This window comes from Chelonoidis abingdonii, chromosome 7, assembly GCF_003597395.2.
Source record: "Chelonoidis abingdonii isolate Lonesome George chromosome 7, CheloAbing_2.0, whole genome shotgun sequence".
Taxonomy (NCBI): Eukaryota; Metazoa; Chordata; order Testudines; family Testudinidae; genus Chelonoidis; species Chelonoidis abingdonii.
The window spans coordinates 46,775,941-46,794,850 of record NC_133775.1 but is presented as its reverse complement, the minus strand read 5'-3'; the positions used below and the strand labels follow the sequence as shown (position 1 = coordinate 46,794,850).

General features: G+C 41.3%; 1 protein-coding gene across 4 annotated transcripts in view; it reads right to left on the bottom strand.

Moving 5' to 3' along the window:
- The window catches only part of KCNT2 (potassium sodium-activated channel subfamily T member 2), a 289,822-nt gene that overhangs the window by 67,887 nt on the left and 203,025 nt on the right, over nt 1-18,910 (bottom strand). For 2 of the 4 annotated variants that reach the window (XM_075067853.1, XM_075067854.1), the window contains 2 exons: nt 18,766-18,837; nt 9,671-9,805 (listed from right to left, as the gene is read on the bottom strand). In XM_075067853.1, coding sequence (XP_074923954.1) covers nt 9,671-9,805; nt 18,766-18,837 — 207 coding nt within the window. The remainder of the gene's footprint in view (nt 1-9,670; nt 9,806-18,765; nt 18,838-18,910) is intronic. The other 2 variants (XM_075067855.1, XM_075067856.1) reach the window with 1 other exon arrangement.

Below are 18,910 nucleotides of genomic sequence, written 5' to 3'. Positions count from 1 at the left end.
GCTCCTACCACCACTGGGACCACTTGGCCTTCACTTTCCACATCCTCTCTAGTTCCTCTTTCAGGCCCTGGTACTTCTCCAGCTTCTCATATTCCTTCTTCCTGATGTTGCTGTCACTTGGCACTGCTATATCTATCACCACCGCTGTCTTCTCTCCTTGTCTATTACCACGATGTCTGGTTGATTGGCCAGTACCTGCCTGTCCATCTGGATCTGGAAGTCCACAGAATCTTAGCCCTGCTATTCTCCACAACCTTCTGCGGAATCTCCATCTGTCTTGGAGGGTCTAGCCCATACGCTGTGCAGATGTTCCTGTACACAATGCCAGCACTTGGTTGTGCCATTCAGTGTATGCTGTTCCTGCCTGCATCTTACATCCTGCCACTATGTGTTGTACTGTCTCTGAGGCCTCTCTGCACAGTCTGCACCTTGGGTCCTCTCTAGTGTGGTAGACCCCTGCTTCAATGGATCTGGTGCTCAGTGCCTGTTCCTGTGCTGCTATGATCAGTGCTCAGTGCTGTCTTTTAGTCCAGCCCTTTCAGCCACTGTAGGTTTCCCAATGTCAGCCACCTCAGCTATCTGTCGATGGTACATCCCATGAAGGGTCTTGTCTTGCCATGCACTTCTCTGCTTGGTCTTCCTCCCATGTCTGCTGCTGCCTCAGGCATTCTCTCAGCAGCTCATCTTTGGGGCCATCTTACTGATGTACTCCTGGATGTTCCGGGTTTCATCCAGGATATGGCCTTGACGCTCACCAAGCCCCGCCCGCTTCTTTCCGGCTGGTATACAGTCTCTGGTGTTGGACTTGGGGTGGAAACCTCCGTGCATTGTGAGGAGCTTCCGGGTTTTCACATCGGCAGCCTCCATGTCCTCCTTTGGCCAGCTCACTACTACCGGCAGGGTATCTGATGACCGGCAGGGCGTATCCGTTGATGGCGTGGATCTTGTTCTTCCACTGAGCTGGCTCTTCAGGACCTGTCTTATCCTTTGGTGATACTTGGATGTTGCTGTCTTCCTTGCTTCCTCATCGTGGTTTCCATGTGACTGCGGGATGCAAGGTACTTGTAGCTGGTCTGTATGTCTGCTATGTGGCCCGCTGGTAGTTCCACCCATCAGTCTTGACTACTTCCTCTCTTCACTACCATCCGGCCACACTTCTCCAGTCCGAATGACATCCCGATATCCTCACTGTAGATCCGCGTCAGGTGGATTAGCGAGTCGATGTCTCGTTCATTCTTAGCATACAGCTTGATGTCATCCATGTAGAGGAGGTGCTGATGGTAGTTCCACTCCTGAACCTGTACCCGTATCCAGTCCTTGTGATTATCTGGCTGAGGGGTTAAGCCTATCAGAAACAGCAGCGGGGACAGTGCATCACCTGGTATATGCCGCACTTGATGGCCACTTGTGCAAGTTGCCTTGAGTTGACTTCTAGTGTTGTCTTTCCATAGTCCCATTGAGTTCTTGAGGAAGGTCCTTAGTGTCCTGTTGACTTTGTATAGCGCAGACATTCACAGATCCACGTGTGCGGCATTGAGTCATAGGCTTTCTATAGTCAATCCAGGCTGTGCTCAGATTGGTCTGTCTAGACCTTGAGTCTTTGGGCGACTGCTCTATCTATGAGCAACTGGTGTTTTGAGCCTCTGGTGTTGTTCCCAATGCCCTTCTGTCTGAGCTGTGCTCATGTACTGGCCATGTGGTCCTGTAGCTTGGCAGCTATGATGCCTGATAAGACTTTCCATGTTGTGGGGAGGCAGAGTTATTGCCGGTTCTGTCCCCTTGCAGGGGTCTTTCATGATCAGTACTGTCCTCCTTGTGTTAGCCAGTTTGGGTGGAGCCTGCTGCTAGCAGCTGGTTCATCTGTGCTGCTAGGCGTTCATGCACTGCTGTTAATTTCTTTAGCCAGTAGGTGTGGATCATGTCTGGTCCAGGTGCTGTCCAGCTCTTCATGTTTTTGACCCGCTGCTGGATGTCTTCTACTGTGATGGTGACTGGTTTCTGTTCTGGGAGATTGCTGTGCTCTGTTCTCAGGTCCTGCAGCCACTTTGCACTGGTGTATGAGTCTTCTCTTTCTCCCATAGTTCTTCCAGTACTGTTCAGTTTCTGCTGCTGGTGGCTCTGCTGTTATTGTGTTGTTGCACTGCAGTTGGAGTACACCTTGGATGGTTCCTTGGAGAACAGGGCATTTACTTTTTTGGCCTCTGCTTCTCTAGTGTATCCCTTAGCCTGGTAGCCAGTGCTGTGAGCCTTGTTTAGCAGTCTCTAGGCTTCAGATGGAGTCAGGCCCTTGTATTTTTTTCAGTAGCCAAGTCTTATCCTTAATCTCTACACCCTTCTGTAGTTCCACCAGCTGACTAACTTCTCTCCGAGTCGCCTTGATCTTATCCTCCAACCCATTTTCCAGGGTGGGTACATACTGTTGTTCTTCTTGATCGTTAGCCAAGCATCTCCAGGATTACAGAGGCTGTAGCGTTACCAGTTCATTGGTTTGAGTTATGGTGGTAGTAGGGATTGTGATGAGGGCTCTATTGGCATCTTCTAACATACTATCTGATGGTACTTCTCCACTGAGCCTTGGTAATCGGTCTCGAGGATTGACTGTAGCTAGTTTTTCCATGATCTATGCCTCATATCAGCTGCTGTGCTCTGCAATGGAGGGGTGACAGTGAAGTTTCAGCTTCAGGTGTGGCCGCACACCACTTGTTCTTCCAAGTCTTCTTGAGTCTGGGATGTAATGTGAGTTGGTCTATCTCAAGCTGTGAGAGCAGCTTCCTCTTTACTATGTTGAAGCGTTGGGTAACTAGCTGTTTCTCAGTAAGTGTGGATGTAGGTCTTTTGTCCATCCACAGTCCCTCATACGTTTCATATATCCCCTCTCATAGTACTGTTGTAGTAGCATTCCATCAATTCCAGGTTCTCTTGTCTCGTCCATGAATGTTTGTTCCAGTAGCCCACTTATCGTCAGATTGTCCTGGTTCCTCAACATCTGGCGCGGGACCTTGTTAATCCGGGCGACGTCCGAGCCGGCATGACTCTCCTAGTTCGTGTCACTCTCATATTTGAGGTAGGCAGCTGAAGGTTAGGGGGTCTTTTGCCCAAGGACCCCTACTGGAAAGTTGGGTACCAACCGGGATTTGAACCCCGGTCTCTCGTATCAAAGGGCGGTCTCCCGTATCAAAGGGCGGCGCTCTTAACCACTACGCTATCCAGTCGCTTATATATATATATATTTGACCTTGCCTCTCTAACATACACATAGCAACAGGTATATTTAATTTTAAAATGCTCTCAAAGCCTACCAAAACAAGACACTCCACTGTATATGCTTTTTGTCTGAGGATGAGATGAGAAGGAACACAGGGAGGATGTAGTCATGTTGCTTAATGCACTATTCCAAGGCACTAGGATACTACAGTCATAAGCGTATTCTATAAATGCTTATATAGAATAGAATTTGTAAGATGTCCATTGCTATTAGTGGGCACACTTACACTGTTTTAAAAAACCATACATTGTAAACTAATACAGCTCAGCAGACACAATGCCAACTAATATGGTCTAAAAATAGAACAAAAAATAACCCTCTAACTCCAAATCCTGCCCCAACACCTCCTCAACAGAAATCTGAGTAAATGACCACGCCACACCTAAAGGAAGAGCAGGGGTTGTCCAGGCTTGCCAGAGGAAGTCAGTAGTGCTTTATGGCAGTAAGGAGGAAACAAGGTTCAACTGCTGCAAAAAGGTAGGTGGTGGTCAGCTTTGCAGAACTGATTCACCCCCTGGGGAATGTAAGGGATGGAAGGCTTTAAAGGTGCAAACCCTGGCCTTGGAAACCTCCTTCTCCATGTTATTAATTACCAAACTTCCACCTCACGCAGGATTATGAAGTTAGTGAGAGAATTTGTGCCACAATGTTTAAGCCTTAACCTATTTTCCTGCCAAGCACATGCCCGCATTTGGATGATGGCATAGTGGATTCCCTGTCTCTTTTCAGTTCAACAATGTGCATGGGCTTGCACCAGGAGCTAGCAATGAACTCAGGTAGATACTGCTGGTGCCATGGAGCTGTGGCATATGAGGATCTGGGATGCTGGTCACCTATATGGCCCATCAGGATGAGGAAGGTGTTGAGGTACATGGCATTGGCAACTCAGCTTGCAGGAGTCCTCGACAATCCTTGCACAATGGAGAAACTGAGTTCATTTGGGAGAAGGGGGTTCACCTGACCAAATATGGGGGGTGACGTTTTGGGCTGCTATACAAAAGGCCATTGGAAGATGTCTGGAAATGTGACTGGGTTTGGCTGGGTGAGGCAGAAAAGCTAATTGCTGGTGCCTCCTTGTGGCGGATGTTCAGTGCAGGTATTCCATACGGAAGGCATCCAGTGACCAGATAAATGGCCTGGTAAAGGATTTAAAAAGGAGGTGCTGGTTAAAGGAACAGAACAATGTGAGGATTGGGGCTCCTATGGTTGGAACGACTGGGAAGCAACCTCTTTCTTATAACCCACCTTACCTCCTACAAGGGCAATGGATTTTCTGGAAGGACCTGGATGGAAAAAGAGTGGTAGCTGGTGGAAACCCTCTAGGTAATTACTGAATAAACATGAGGTTACCTGCACTGTAAACTTTTATCTCCCGGGTAGTGCCAGACATCTAATAATGAAGTTGTGGTCTGACTAAATCCATATCAAGCGTCTCCTGTTCAGATAGGCCTTAAAATATATGTTTGGAGTCAGTTAGGCTTGCCAGAATAATAAGGGAAGCCCATTCTAGAGTAAAAGAGCATCCACCAAGGAGGCCCTGCATTTCACCCCAAGACTAACATATCAGTGAGGAAACAGGGGGAAATGGCCTTTTAGCCAGCCAGCACCTATCCATTGCCCAATACATTTATTTATACTTAAAAACAAAGCAAAGCTTGTTCTTTTGCATCCAAATTATTAAAGATTCAGATTACATTCAGTGAGACTGGTACATAATTTCTTACTCTCTTTTGAGCTTTAATTGAGTCAAACTGGTGGTGTGCCAGAGTTTTAATTGGCATGGTGCAATTTCTTGTTTTCAACAAATAAACAAATATGCTATAAACAGCACATTCATTGTCGGAGGAGAAAGGCAAGTTTAAACAGAGCAAGATTATTAATCAATGTAAAACACCGAGCAATGTCAGAAAACTTTCTTAAGAATAAACACCCTAGGCTCAACAGTATTACTTTACCTTACTGAGGTCAAAATATTGATTCCATTCAGAGAATGGTCTCTAAATTTTTGAATGATCCCACTCAATGTGACTTAGTTTCTACTGTATATTCACTTTACTCAGTTTTTAAAGGTACTATTGAATCAAAGATGCAAAGACCGTTGTAGTCATGAACTGCACATTTTAACAAAATACTTCCATGCTTAAAAATTGTTTTATAATGTTACTCAGGTAAACTCAGGTAACAATTTCCTGAAAAACTCAAGTAATAATTTGCTATTTTTTTTTATTACAAAGCAAATCTCAAATGTAGAATCATGTTTCCTAGAATCCAGCCTGAATTGCTCTCCTTCTCACATCCTGCTCAGATTATTTATACATGGAATCCTTTTCCCCATCATATTAACTCACTGAAAACTTTTCAGAATATAATTTGGGCATTATTTCTCTAGAGAATATTACTTTATGCAAACATGTATTGAATAGCATGTTCCAACACTAAACTTCTTAGCTATTTTATAGGATAATCTAGATTAAGCAATCTTCACCCACCACCTCCACCCATAATTATGCCACTAAATTTGCTACATCTGCATATGTAGTGACCTTACCATATGCGCTCTAGCTTGGTCTGAAATCATTAATAAAACTGTTAAAGTAATTGCTCCAATATTTAGCCCTATGAAACTCATTACAAAATTCCCTGAAGAATGTAAACCTCTAGTCCAAATGCTGTGCATTTTCACTAGTAACAAATTATTTCTATATATTAATACCTCATCAATATTTGATACATCTTTTTACATCCTTTCTCCTTTAATGTTGGTGCACAGGGTGGAAACTAGTCTCTTCCATTCCTCTGTCATTTGTTTTATAAAATACTACTGGTAAAAGATTATGAAAGCTTTCTGAAAATCTAGTTAAAGGTAAATATTTCATTTTAAGACCTAGTTTTCTTTTCTAACTTGGTCAAAAACACGAAGAAAATCTCTCTCTTCTTTTGGTCTTCTTCTAATTATATATTTTTAAAATAATAGTTATGCTTCAGATATGAGTTTATGCTGCCATCTAGTGAAAACATGGTGCAAGCTGTTAACAGACATAGAACAATTGTACATGTCTGCAGAGCCAGACTTAATTATGGCTTTTCCTAACTTTTGGGTACTTTACTTTGAAACTTTAATGTTCTCTGAACATTTTTTGTGCAATTTTCTAGGGTTGTTGTTCATTTGCTTTAAAAAAATGAAATTTGATCATGTGTTGACACCTACACAGTTCATCAGTGGATCCACCACCCTCATCTCTGGCCCTTGAGCTAACAGGCTAAATTCTAGCAGTAATAGGTTGCCATCCTCTATGTGGACCAGCCCTAAATAGGGATGGAACACTTTGCCAGCGGATTTCACAGATATTCACTGAAACCAGGGGAATGGTGAGACTCTGGAATCTTGGGTTCTATTCTAGGGTTTGGAGGGGAGTGTTCTTTACTGGCCACAGACTCTTCTGGCCTGTTTCTCCCCACTGCCCCTGACTCCTAGTCCCAGGTTCCATCTCTTTCCCCTCTGCCAGCTTCCAGACCTAGGTTCACCCTACCATAGTTCCTTGTCCCAATCTCCTCCTCCTGTCCTGAAGTGACACAGCAAGAATTAGTTGGATTCTAGGAGAAGAGATCTTGGCCTAAGTAGTTCAGTCAGTAAGCCTGCTTGAAACATGTGCTGAGAATGTTTGCTTTGGATTTAATGTAGTTTAAGTTAAGTACCCCTTGTATTTTAATTTTGTCTTGCAACCATTTCTGACTCTTATGCCTCTGTACTTGTACTCACTTAAAATCTATCATTTGTAGTTACGAAACTTGTTTTATTGTTTTGTCCAACCCAGTGTGTCTAAACTAAAGTATCTGGAAACTCCATTGGGTGGGTGGCAAGTTCCATGGATATTATTTATTTAAAGAAATAACGGACCTGACATAACTTGTATTGTTCAGAAGGCTGGGAATATAGAACATATATTTCTGGGGACAAATCTAAGAGTGGGAGTGTGCTGAGGTCACCCTGAAGTATAGCCAAGGCTGATGATACCCATAGTGTAACCCAGGTGTGGCTGGCAGGCTGCAGTTACACACATACACAGAGGGTGTGACTTGCATGGTGGAAGGATGTTTATCACTAGTGCTGGTGGGAGTTACTTCAACAAGGCATTTCACAGATGCCTAGGTCCAGACTTGGCATGGCCCAAAACAGATCAAAGCTGCAATTGCAGGGGAAGTTCTGCTCAGCTCTGGGCTGGAAAAGGCTCTGTGCAAACTGCATCTCTGTGAATATAGCTACTAAAAATGTAAGAATTCTTTGAGCACGTGAATCCTTTATTTTTTCAAAGGCTTATAACTTACATTTTTAAGGGTTTTCATGTGACGGCAAAAGGCCATCCCCTCCCACAAAGGCACTCCACCCACATTTGAAGTCCCTGTTCCAAAGAATGGAGTGCTAGACTTGTTCAAGAAAGGTCTCTCTTCATTTTGCCAATTAGAAATAAACAAACAAGCTTATTTCCCCTAACCTCGTTCATAGAAATGTCCTCAACTATTTTTGCTGAAATTTCAAAAGAAAAAATCTGTCACAAAACTAAGACTATTGGAGAATGAAATCCCCCCTCCTTATTTCCTTGTTTCACTGTCAGTTTCATACAATTTCTCACTTGAAATGTTTTGTTTCATCATGAGAATGAGTGCAACTGCTACAATATTTGCAGATGAAATTTCGGCATGCTATGGACTTGTCAAAATTAAGGGCCCAATCCTACATTCTCTACTGTGTCAAAACTCCCTTGGAATTCATTTGAAGGGATACTGAATTCTCATTAAGGTGAAGGACTGAAGGCCTAATAGTTAAACTGTGCAACACTGGCAAAAATGCGTTTCAGATTAATCATTTCCTCATTTTAGGGCTCTAGGCCATGATTTGACAAGGTACTTCAGTACATACCTATCTTTGAGCATGTGAGTAGCACTGTTGTAGCCAATAGTTTATTCACATCCTTAACGCTAAGTGCCTACTTAGTTGCCTTGCTGAATCAGCATTTTAAAGAGATGCCATTGAATTCTAGCCAGGAACTTAGGCAAAAGTGGGTATAAAAACAAAGCATCAGAGCACCATCTCCTCAGCCTCCTTCCACTTTTTCTGACTTTGAGTAATACTTTTTCAAGAGATTTTTTTTTTCTCCTCTTTGTGAGCTGTGTGAGTGTCTTTTCTGGCTAAAGCAAGCAAGGTTCTGTTCTGATTTCTTTTGCATCCTTTGAACAGTCTGCCCTGCTGTTAATCCCTGCTCAGAGAGAGGGTTTAGTGCTTCACTGGGAACTGTACTGATCTACCAAATGAGCTAGGAGGCATTTGTTCTTCTACAAGGGAAAACAATTAGTGGGACCTAATCATCAGTAATGGAAATATTGGCAAGTCTTCTCTTCACAGTTAATCCTGATGGTATAGATGACACTATGACAAAGGGAAGAGAGCCTGCTGTAGTGGGAACATGTCTGACTACTTCTGTTAATTTGCTGTGCTCATAGACCTTCTTCCAGGAGCAGGACAGATGGAAAAGTATGTGAAAATTATCAAGATAGGATTTTGCTATGGTATATTGTTAATTAAAACTTGTTAAGAGAACCAATTTCAAGTACTACTTTGAATACTTTAGTCCCTTCTGATTATTAGACCTAGAGAAAGACAAAAATAACTCTTATGACCACATATATACACTTGTATCTTCTAGTTCCTTCCCATAGTTATTGCTGGATCATTTGCAAGCAATGAGTGAATGGTTTGATTTATTTCAATTGTGAAAGAGAACTTTGTTATTTTTCTTCAATATTTGGATTCAGATTTTTCCTCCCTGTCCCCTGGAACTTTGTGATACGTAACACAGACCTTAACTAGGGGTGGCTACCTCTCAAAAGAGGCAAAATTCTAGTTTGGTTCAAAATCTGAACAACTGTCCAAGTTACTGTACATCAATCCTTCACTCACCTAATTTGTAGTCCTACTTCTCTCCCAGGACCTGCTGTCTGTAATGAATTTAGGATTATGGCCTTATCACAAGATGTTGTTAAGGCAAAGGTCCAGTGACCTTTCTCTATCTCAAGTCTTCCAGGGGTGGCTGACTGGCCTTCTTTCCCTTCTCACAGATTAGTCAGCTACCTTCCAAAGACTCTGGAAAAGTAGCAAGTTGCCATCTTGGAATGTAAGGAGTCATATCTGAGAGCTGGAGTCTTACCCTTCCATGTCCCAAGAGACCTGAGTATATTACCGTGAAGCAGCATAACTTTTGCTTGATCATATAAAGTGGTGTTTAAGAAAAAAATGAAGTTAAGGGAAACTGTTGAGAAGCCACACTTCCATCTCCCCCCTCCACAAAAATAATTCTAAAATATTTCACACCTAACATAGCTGTATTAGTTAGTTACAAAATAACTTACCTAAAGAGTGTTTGTACATTTACAATAGTCTTGGCATCTGCCATGTAGTCTTCCTCAGCACTCATAGTACTTTCCTTGTCCACAACCACCATATTGGCAGCGAAGGTCACCCCACATCTTAGCAAATCATCTAGGCTGTTGTAAAGAGGAACAGAATTAAAAACCAGTATAAATATATGGCAGGATAAGTATGAGTCAGAAAAACTTAACTGCAACATATCCTGGGAACTCATCAATCTTACATTTGATTCCTATCACTTGGGGGTGGTCTCTGAAAGCACTGTAACTATCAGCTTCATGTAAGTGTTTCAGTAGAACAGAGACAATGTGAATAAAATTATAATGTTCTTTGAAGTAAAATAGAATCCTGTTGGTAGATTGCCGAGGATTGCTTGTCCTTCTCCGTTCACTAAAAGAATGTTGGTAAAATTACACTACACTATGCATGGGTATATGTATTAATTCCCCTTTTCCTACAAAGTCTTCCACAACTCAGTACATTGTCATTACCTGTTTCATATAAATGTCTTATCTCCTACACAAAAGCACCTTTTCATATATCAAGGGCCTTCGCATGGAGGCAGTCGGATATGCTGGTTTTCTAGCTTCTCATCTCATAGTCCCTCACTGGCTCCCTATTCTCCCTCTTACTGAAGGATCACTTTTGCACAAGGGTAGCTTTCCAGAAGCAGCAGCAGCAGCAGCATTACACAGGCAAGAGCAGGAATCAAGTTACATTCAGAGCATAGTTTCCCACACAAATTTATGTAGTGGGAACTGCCAAAGGATTCCCTTTTCCAGCCTAAGGGATAAGGCCAATGTCTCTTGGAAAAAGAAAAATCAAAATTCATACTGATACATATTCATTGGAAAACAGGGTTTCAATATTTTGAATGTACATCTAAATATTTTTTAGCTCCACAAGTGTTTACAAGAAAACATAAAATGTATTTATGTGAGTTTGTTGTGTATAGTTAGCCTTGAATGAAGGCAGAACAAAATTCAGCTCCTGATTTTTTTTCCTTATCTAAAATGTGCTGTATAAAACACACATCTATAATAAAAATGGGCCTTGAAAACCCAATTAATTTATACACTCTTCTGCCCCATTTAATGAATATTAAACAGCCACCTCAGTTTATGCTCCACTTCCCAAAAAATCCATTTAAACTAAGCCCAGAACCTCTTCTCCAGGATGGTGGTAAAATTGCTGCTCTGCTACTCCGACTCTCCTTATAACATAAAGAAGGTTCTCCTCAGCCATCCAGGTGCACCTCCTCTTGCACCTAGGTGCTTTGTGTGTCTCATTCTTTTTTCTCTTAAATAGAACTTTTTCCTTGGCAAGAAGGCTGAGCGAACACTGTTACTTTCACTAAAGGTGAGGGGAGATGACAGAAACACTGGCCCAAGCACCACTGGTCCTTTAACAGGCCGTAAGGGAAGGAAACAAGCAATCTGTGCGCTACTAACAGCCTGTTTACCAGTTATAGTGATAATACTAGTATAACACAACCCCCCCAATGAGGATACTCTTATGTGAGAATAAGAGTGTCTATGTGGCAAGTTATACTGATATAACCATATAGGTTCAAATTTGAACCTTACTGGGGGAAAAAAAGGTGGAGACAAGATCTAATCAATTTAGAAAAGGGGAAATCAGGTGCATGGGAGCAGACTGGCCTGAGACATTGCACTTCTTGTCAAAGGGGCTAGAGAGGCCCTGAGATTCTGTACTTTAAAAAAAGGATGGGAGGAAGGAAGGAGACAAGTCTCTTGAGCCACTGCTCCTTTAAGAGTAGGAGAGAGAGGAAGTGAGAAGCACAGAAGGCTAAGGTTTTAGAATAAGAAGCTGAGAAATTGTGACCCTTCCGCACACTAGTGGAGAAGCAGGAGCAGCAGCATGACAGAGCCTTGCAAAGATGTAGCGCCCAGGAAAGATGACTTACTGGTGGGGAGGCTGCCAAACATTAATTTATTGATGGTGGGGTGCACAAACTGATTTGAGGGGTGCTATCCACTATTCATTTAGTAGAGCAACAGAGAAAAGTGAGGAGAGATGGTTGACCTGACCAGTAGGTAGACTGAAGCCTACAGGCCCAAGCCATGAAGGGTATTAAATTAGGCTAATACTACAGGGCCTATTTTAAATGCTTTTGCTCCTTTTTGGAGCTCGTTAGCTGTAGGGTGTAGCCCAAAGATTGAGTGAGGAGACAACCTAGAGGATATGTGAGGCTATCTTTCTTTTATATGTTGCAGTGAGGGCAGCAGTCTGAATCTGTTCAAAAGATTTCCTTCAACTGGAGAGAATATGGCTTGGGATGCCAATATATTTCAATCTGATAAATGTGCTTGGTTTGAGGCCAATAGGCATTGGGTCAATTCTGGAAGCCTTGAGTGGATTACAAAAATACTTATAAAGAACTACATTTCAAAAGTAACTAAAATAGTGTTAAATGAAAATCAGCCATATCATCTTAAATGTCCCTGGATAATTTCTGAATTAAGTAGAGTTGGTCAAAAAGGCTTCTGTGGTGTGTTTTATTTGTTCCTCCAAACCCCATAGCCAAGACAATAGCTGGACAACTCATATCAGTAACTGGATCCCCAGTGACCACAAGCAACCTCTGGGCAGACAGAAAACGCACTGGGACAATCCCATGACAAAACTCTTTGGTCAGAACTGGAAAGAATGTGCTTGCAACATAATAGAATGGTGTGGCATCGACTTGCATTCGTAGAGGGACGGATTAGGACAAGCTGGACAAAAGTGAATTCCACACCACAGAAAACTTAACTTTTATGATCAAAATTCAAATACTGAAATATTTTGGCTGAAAACCAAAATATTTCAGTTTGGAAATGCTGCCGGGGACCTCCTGGGAATTGTAGCTTGGTTTCCTGCCCCATTCTCTTCTATGGGCTAGGCTCCCTGATCAGACTAAATGCCCCATGGTACTTTATTATCTTTCTTCTTGGAGAAAGAGAAAAGATGGCAAATCAGGGGAAGTCTCTGGCCATGGAGCATTATGGGAGATGCAGGCTAGCTATGAAGCCCAGCCCATAGAAGAAAATATTCCAATGTGGGGTTTTGATTAAACTGATTTTTAAGAGAAAGCAGACACTTTGTGGAAAAACTAAACAGTTTTGATGCAAAGTGATGATATTAAGTAACAAGACACTGGAAGACACAATTCCTTTTGTCCAACGTCATCTTATTCATGTTCTTACTACCCATATGACAACACAACTTCCATGTGTGTTTCATGACTCCTCAGTACATTTTCTGCAAAACTAGTTAAAATGTAAACATATCTAGAAACCATTCCATAGATTTGATCTTCTGTCTAAAACTATACTGTGTTTCTGCTCTTACACACCATGAATCCAATCCAGTTTCCAGTGAAGCAAATAGTTTTTCTATTGTCTTTAACAGCAGTTGTATTAAGCCCTAAATGCATAAAAATCTAGAGCTGGGAGTGATTTTTTTTCAATCAGTTTTTATCAGAAAATTCTAATTTGATGAAACCAAAATAATTTGTATGAAAGGTCAGTTTTGACAAGTTTCCCACTTCAATTTTGAAACATTTTCAAAAAAAATGTTGAAACACCATATTTAACACGTTTTGAAAGGGAACATCAATTATTTTTGTTTGAAACAACTTACATTGCCAAATAAAATATTTTTAATACTATAAATTAATGTCAAAATTGAAACAACTTGAAATTGAAACAAAATGCTTTGATTGATGTGACCAAATTATTTTTTTTAGATTTTCAGTTCACAAAAAAATTGAGGCCATGACTTTTCATCCTAACTGGGACTGGAAATTTTTTTGGAATTTCAAAGTTCTCGTTGGACAGGAAAACCATTGCCTATCCAGTCCCATAAAATTTCCAGTCTTGATTTTCACATTTAGTACATAGCTTCATTTTCTATATTAATTGGTTTTGGAGTGTGGTATAGTTGGTGATGAAATTTAATTCCATTCTATATTTAGTATTTATTAGCATGCATTTAACCTGCTCGTATAGCAAATTCTAATCTTTCTCCTAGAAACCTACATTCAATTCTGCATTCTACCATTGTGTTGGCCTTTGAAAATATAGCCCTTGTGATTACAAATAAAAAACTGCATATAACAAAAAAGTTTTATATTCTGATAAGATCTCAATTATTCTACTTTCTAAAGCTGAAATAATTTTAGAATCTTTTAGCTAACTTCCTATTAGTATATTCAAATAATGTCTAAGCTCTTTTTAAAAATGGCAGCAATGGCTATTTGGAATATCTGACTTTCTTCCTAATTATTAAAAAAAGTTAGGAATATTCTCTTATCAAAGATATCTATTATCCTAATTATTCCTTTCTTAATCTTGAATGTTTTCCTACACAACCCTTATCCATAGCCTATATGCCTGTATATATTACACATGACTTACATATGGAACATTGTAGAACAAACTTCTGCTAATTGAGGCCCTATTTTGATGAAGCTCAGCCAGGCCGTGAATTTTCTTTTGACCATTTCTCTGGATGTCTCCCATGGAAAACCACAGAGTAGTGAATATGAAATTAAAATGAACAGGGAAGATCATCAGAACATGTAAAATGATCATAGCTCCATTAATGTGATGACAGTTTACACCAACTGGGTATATGCCCAATATTTCTCTACCTCTTCAGTCATAACTCTAATACAACTGATCTTTTAGGTGCCTATACTCATTCACATTTGATTGTATGAGTAGACATGATACCATCCTTTTTGTCAAATAGCAGAATCTTGCTGTAGGATGTAGATGCAGAGAAAATATTAGTTCAAAGGAAATTTTGCTTTAACATTACTGCTTAAACCACTTTCTTCCACTGAGTGTGCACATTTAAATCATGTATTGAGATGAAAAATCCATTTAAAAGGTTTTGGTCCAAATCTAATGGCTTATCTACACTGCCCCACTGTTGGGACTACGGGGTGTGAATAGCAGTGTGCACCAAATTGCTGCGCAGTCATTCCCCAGTTGGATGCTGAGGATGTGAACTGGAAAGTACCTTGTTAGCGTTAGTATAGTCCTGTGTGAAGAGGACAGTGTAGTTTTAGTCCAGCAAAGCACTAACCACATGTTTAAATTGAGTGAGACTTCACACACGCTTAAATCTTTGTAGGATTTGAGCCTAAAACTATGCTGGATTAGGGTCAAGCCGATTTCAAAATCAAGCCTTAAATGAGCATTTGTTATGATTTTCTTTTGACCATGTAATTTCGTCTCTAACTGCTCTTGTGTATTTTTTACATACATGCAGTTTTTTTAAAACAGTTTTGAAGATATTTATGCAGGTGAGACCTCTCTAATTTATAAAGCATGTACTCTTTAATAGGCCACTTAAATGTCCCATTTAAATTACGATTTACTGTGGAATGCTGTAGTGTTCCATGTGTTAACATTTTATAAAATGCACACATATCAAGGAATAAAGAAGAAGGGTTGAGATAAAGTATTGGGGTATCCACATTTTGTGAACTGTTCTTGGAGTATTGATTTTTTGCTTAACATTTAGTTGGATTTGATTTAAGTAAAGTTAATATGATCTTGTACACTATGTATGTAGCTGGGTGGACACCCGCTCCTGCCCTGAAGGGGTAAAAACAGCTCTGGGGTGGGGCTGTGGCTGGAGAAAGCAGCTTTTAGGCTGGGCTGATTGGGGGAAGTGGCTGTAGCTGGGGCCACGCCCCAAACTGAGCAACAGGGCCTTATAAGAAGGCCAGGGAAGCCAGGAGTGAACAGTCTCTCTCTGTTTGTAGAGGGAGAAGGGCCTGGCTGCAGTGAGCTAGACACAAAGTACCTGCATGGAGCAGGGCTGGGGACAGGCTGGGGAGTTCTAGCCTGGAAAGCCCCAGTTTGCGGCCTAGCATTGAGCTAAAAGGTACTGGGGGTTGCAGAGGGCAGCCCAGGGGTAAGCCAAGGCAACAAGTCCAAACCCCTTTGCCTATGATGAGTGGCTGATACTGCAGTCTACCCCAGGGTGTAGGGGTGAGACAATGACTGGCAGTAGCCATTACTGAGGCGAGGTGGGAATAGTGGGTGGGGGATCCCTGGGAGGGGAGACCTTAAGACTGAGGGGTTACTGCCAGCGGCAGCACCCCAGGTAAAAGGGCACCAGGTCCAGGGATGGACACAGGGGCCAGAGGACAGGCAGATCACCGGCCTGCAGAGGGCGCTCCAGAGCTGGAACCGAAGTCACCAGCATGAGGTGCTGCAGGGGTGAGTCCACACATCTACAATGTAAAGAAGAAGTCCAAAGTCCTTGCACAACACCAACCATGACAGTACCACACCTTTAAGTAAGGGAAACATTAGCCAGGCTTGCTGCTGGAAGGTAGCAGTGTTTTATGTGGGGGGAGAAAGTCCTGCAAAAAGGTTGGAAAAGCTTTGTGGTCTGCCCCCTGGGAATGTAAGGGGTGGAAGGCTTTAAAGGGGCAAGCCCTAGCATTTGAAGCCCTTTCTCTATGCAACAGGCATGGCAGTACCCACCCTCCCTGCCCTAGAGGTGTGAATTTCAAGTTTGGTTAGGACCTGCTGTGGGCATTGTGTTGCTCCTTTTTTAGGAGGGCTGGGAAGGAATTTTTCCTTTACCGGTGTTAGGGAAGACCTATTATGGTGAGCACAAAAGGTGGTGGGCTATATGTCACAACTTATTTTGTAAGTGTAGGGTGGATGTTCAATGTAGGTACTCTATAGGGAGGGCATCCAGTGAGCATATAAATGGCCTGATAAAGGTCTTAAAAGGAGATGCCCCCCTTCTGTTCCTTTACCCAGCAATTGGGGCTCCTATTGGTACAAAAGGAAGCCAGCCCCCCTTTCTTACAGCCTACCTTAACACTCCTATGAGAGGAAGTGGACAGTTGGCTGGGGGATCTGGATAGAAAATGAAGGGGGGCTGATGGAAGCCCCGGGTAGTTATTTGAAAAAACATGGAGTAGCGTGTATTGTACACTTCATCTGCCAGGAAGTCCCAGACCTCTAATAGCCGTGGCCTGATTAAATTCATATCAAGTGTCTCCTGTCCTTTTGGTATAGCTGGACAAAATATATGGTGATATATTGTAGTACAACTAGACAGGACCACTATGGTCATTAAACACATCAAGGAAATGGCCAACACTTGCATTTAGCCACAAACAGGCCAAAGCAAATAATTGACTACTGAACTGCAAACTCTACAGTAAATAGCGGGGGCATTTTTGGAACAGTCAGTCACTGCATGAAAAAATGAAGTTAGCATATCTTACATTGTGAGTATGAACTAGATTTTATTGATTTTTTTTTCACTTCAATATGTAACTGTTTCTAAATGCATATGTGCAAACCAGCATTTAAAACACTGGACATAATTTATAAACTGACAAGTCAGTTGACAGATTATAGAACATAAATGTATATCAGTGTTACTTTACACAACTTCACCTGCAGAGAAATTCACAGAACATCTCTACACTACAATGAGTGTAAACTGCAGAATACATGATATTACCACTAATTTGAAGATCTGCAATTTTTTTGTATTCAATAAATTCCAAAAGTGATGTGAACCACTCAAGAAGGAAGCTAATGTGATATTTCTTAGCAGGTGATATAAAGTATTTCTTTCCGAAGTAGTCTCAGCAAATATTAGTAAAGTTTAACTTTCTTTGTGGCTCATAAAACAGTTTGAAATCTATATGTTTTGAACTACCTGACTTAATTGTAGCTAAATCAACTATTCAGTTTCTGTGATTATTTGTAATCATTCGGAAATTATAAAAAATAATCAGAGATGACAAATAAGATGCTGCTAAATACAATGACATGTCCAAGACCTTTCTTTGTTGTTTTTGAAGGCTGGAATGCAACACATTTTAAGGCTATGTCTACACAGCTACCAGTAGTAAGCCTCCCAGCCTAGGTGGACAGGTTTGGGTTAGTGAGGCTCACAATGGTGCTCTAAAAATAGCTTCGTAGACAGAGCCATGAAGCTGCAGCTCAGGCTAGAACTTGGGCTTTACTTCTGATGTGAGTTGGGAGTCTCTCTGCTGTAGGCTGTGTAGACATATCCTAAAAGTTCTAAGATAACTTCTATCAGTGTATTACGAATGCCAGTTTGTGTTGTCTGTCACTAAGGTAAATGTGTAAGTATATATGTGTCCATTTACAATAGGCTTGATCCTGAGACAAGCTGAGCAGCTAGAACTGCTGTTGAAATTGTCATAATTTCACCTATCAATGTAGTCTATGGTAAATCTCCACCCCGCCACTCTCACCCCCTCAGCTGACTTCCATAGGACCAATATTTGACAGAATAACTATTGTAGATGCCCAGATGCCTCAGGATTGGGCCTTCTACTAGAGCTAATTTTTTTGTGTTAGACTGTTTAGAAATGGGAATATACTGAAAATCTAATGAAAGAGTCTCTTCTGGTCTGAGTTCTAGCCTGACTTGTCAATCGGTGATGCCATGAAATCTAGATACGCTTTAATAAATACTTAATAGTAAAGGGCTAGGTAGCAGTAGTTGGTGATATTTTCAAAGAAGTCTAGTGGTTTTAGATGTAAGTTACTATTAGTGTGCCTAAATCTCGTAACAAACTTTAACAATCCCGGCCAATAAGTAGGAGCAAAAATATGGTGCTTTCATGTAGGGTTAGACTAGAACTCAGTGGGAGCTGTTGGGTGTTCAACATTTTTGACAATTTGGTAAATTTATTTATGTGCCTTAATGTGGATTGGTGGGAGTAACTTTAGGCTGATTCCTGCTTTTTTAAAAAAACTAGCCTTAGGGCACATTTCACCTAGAGATTCAATACCAGAGAAAGCATTTAAAAAGACAGCCTGATCTGCCAGGTACTATGTAAAGGAAAACCAGATAGTGACTCATTTTTGAGTGATTGAAATCCTTTGGCAGAAATTTGAAATTCCAAATTACAGCACCTTGACACAAACCATGCATGCAGGTGCATTTTTCAAGTACTATCACCACACTTAAACATGCAGTTACAAAGCACAACACATGACAAACCACTGAACACGACAATGTTTAGAGTTCTGAGGATTTTACCTACTTGTCAATAGAGCCCACCATGTAGTAAACCACTGGGAACCAACAGATTGCATCCAGAAAATGCATATCTGGCCTAAGCAGCAGATGGGTTACAATGAAACACAACATCACAACAGTTGCATCTCTTCTGAAGAAACTGAATAAAC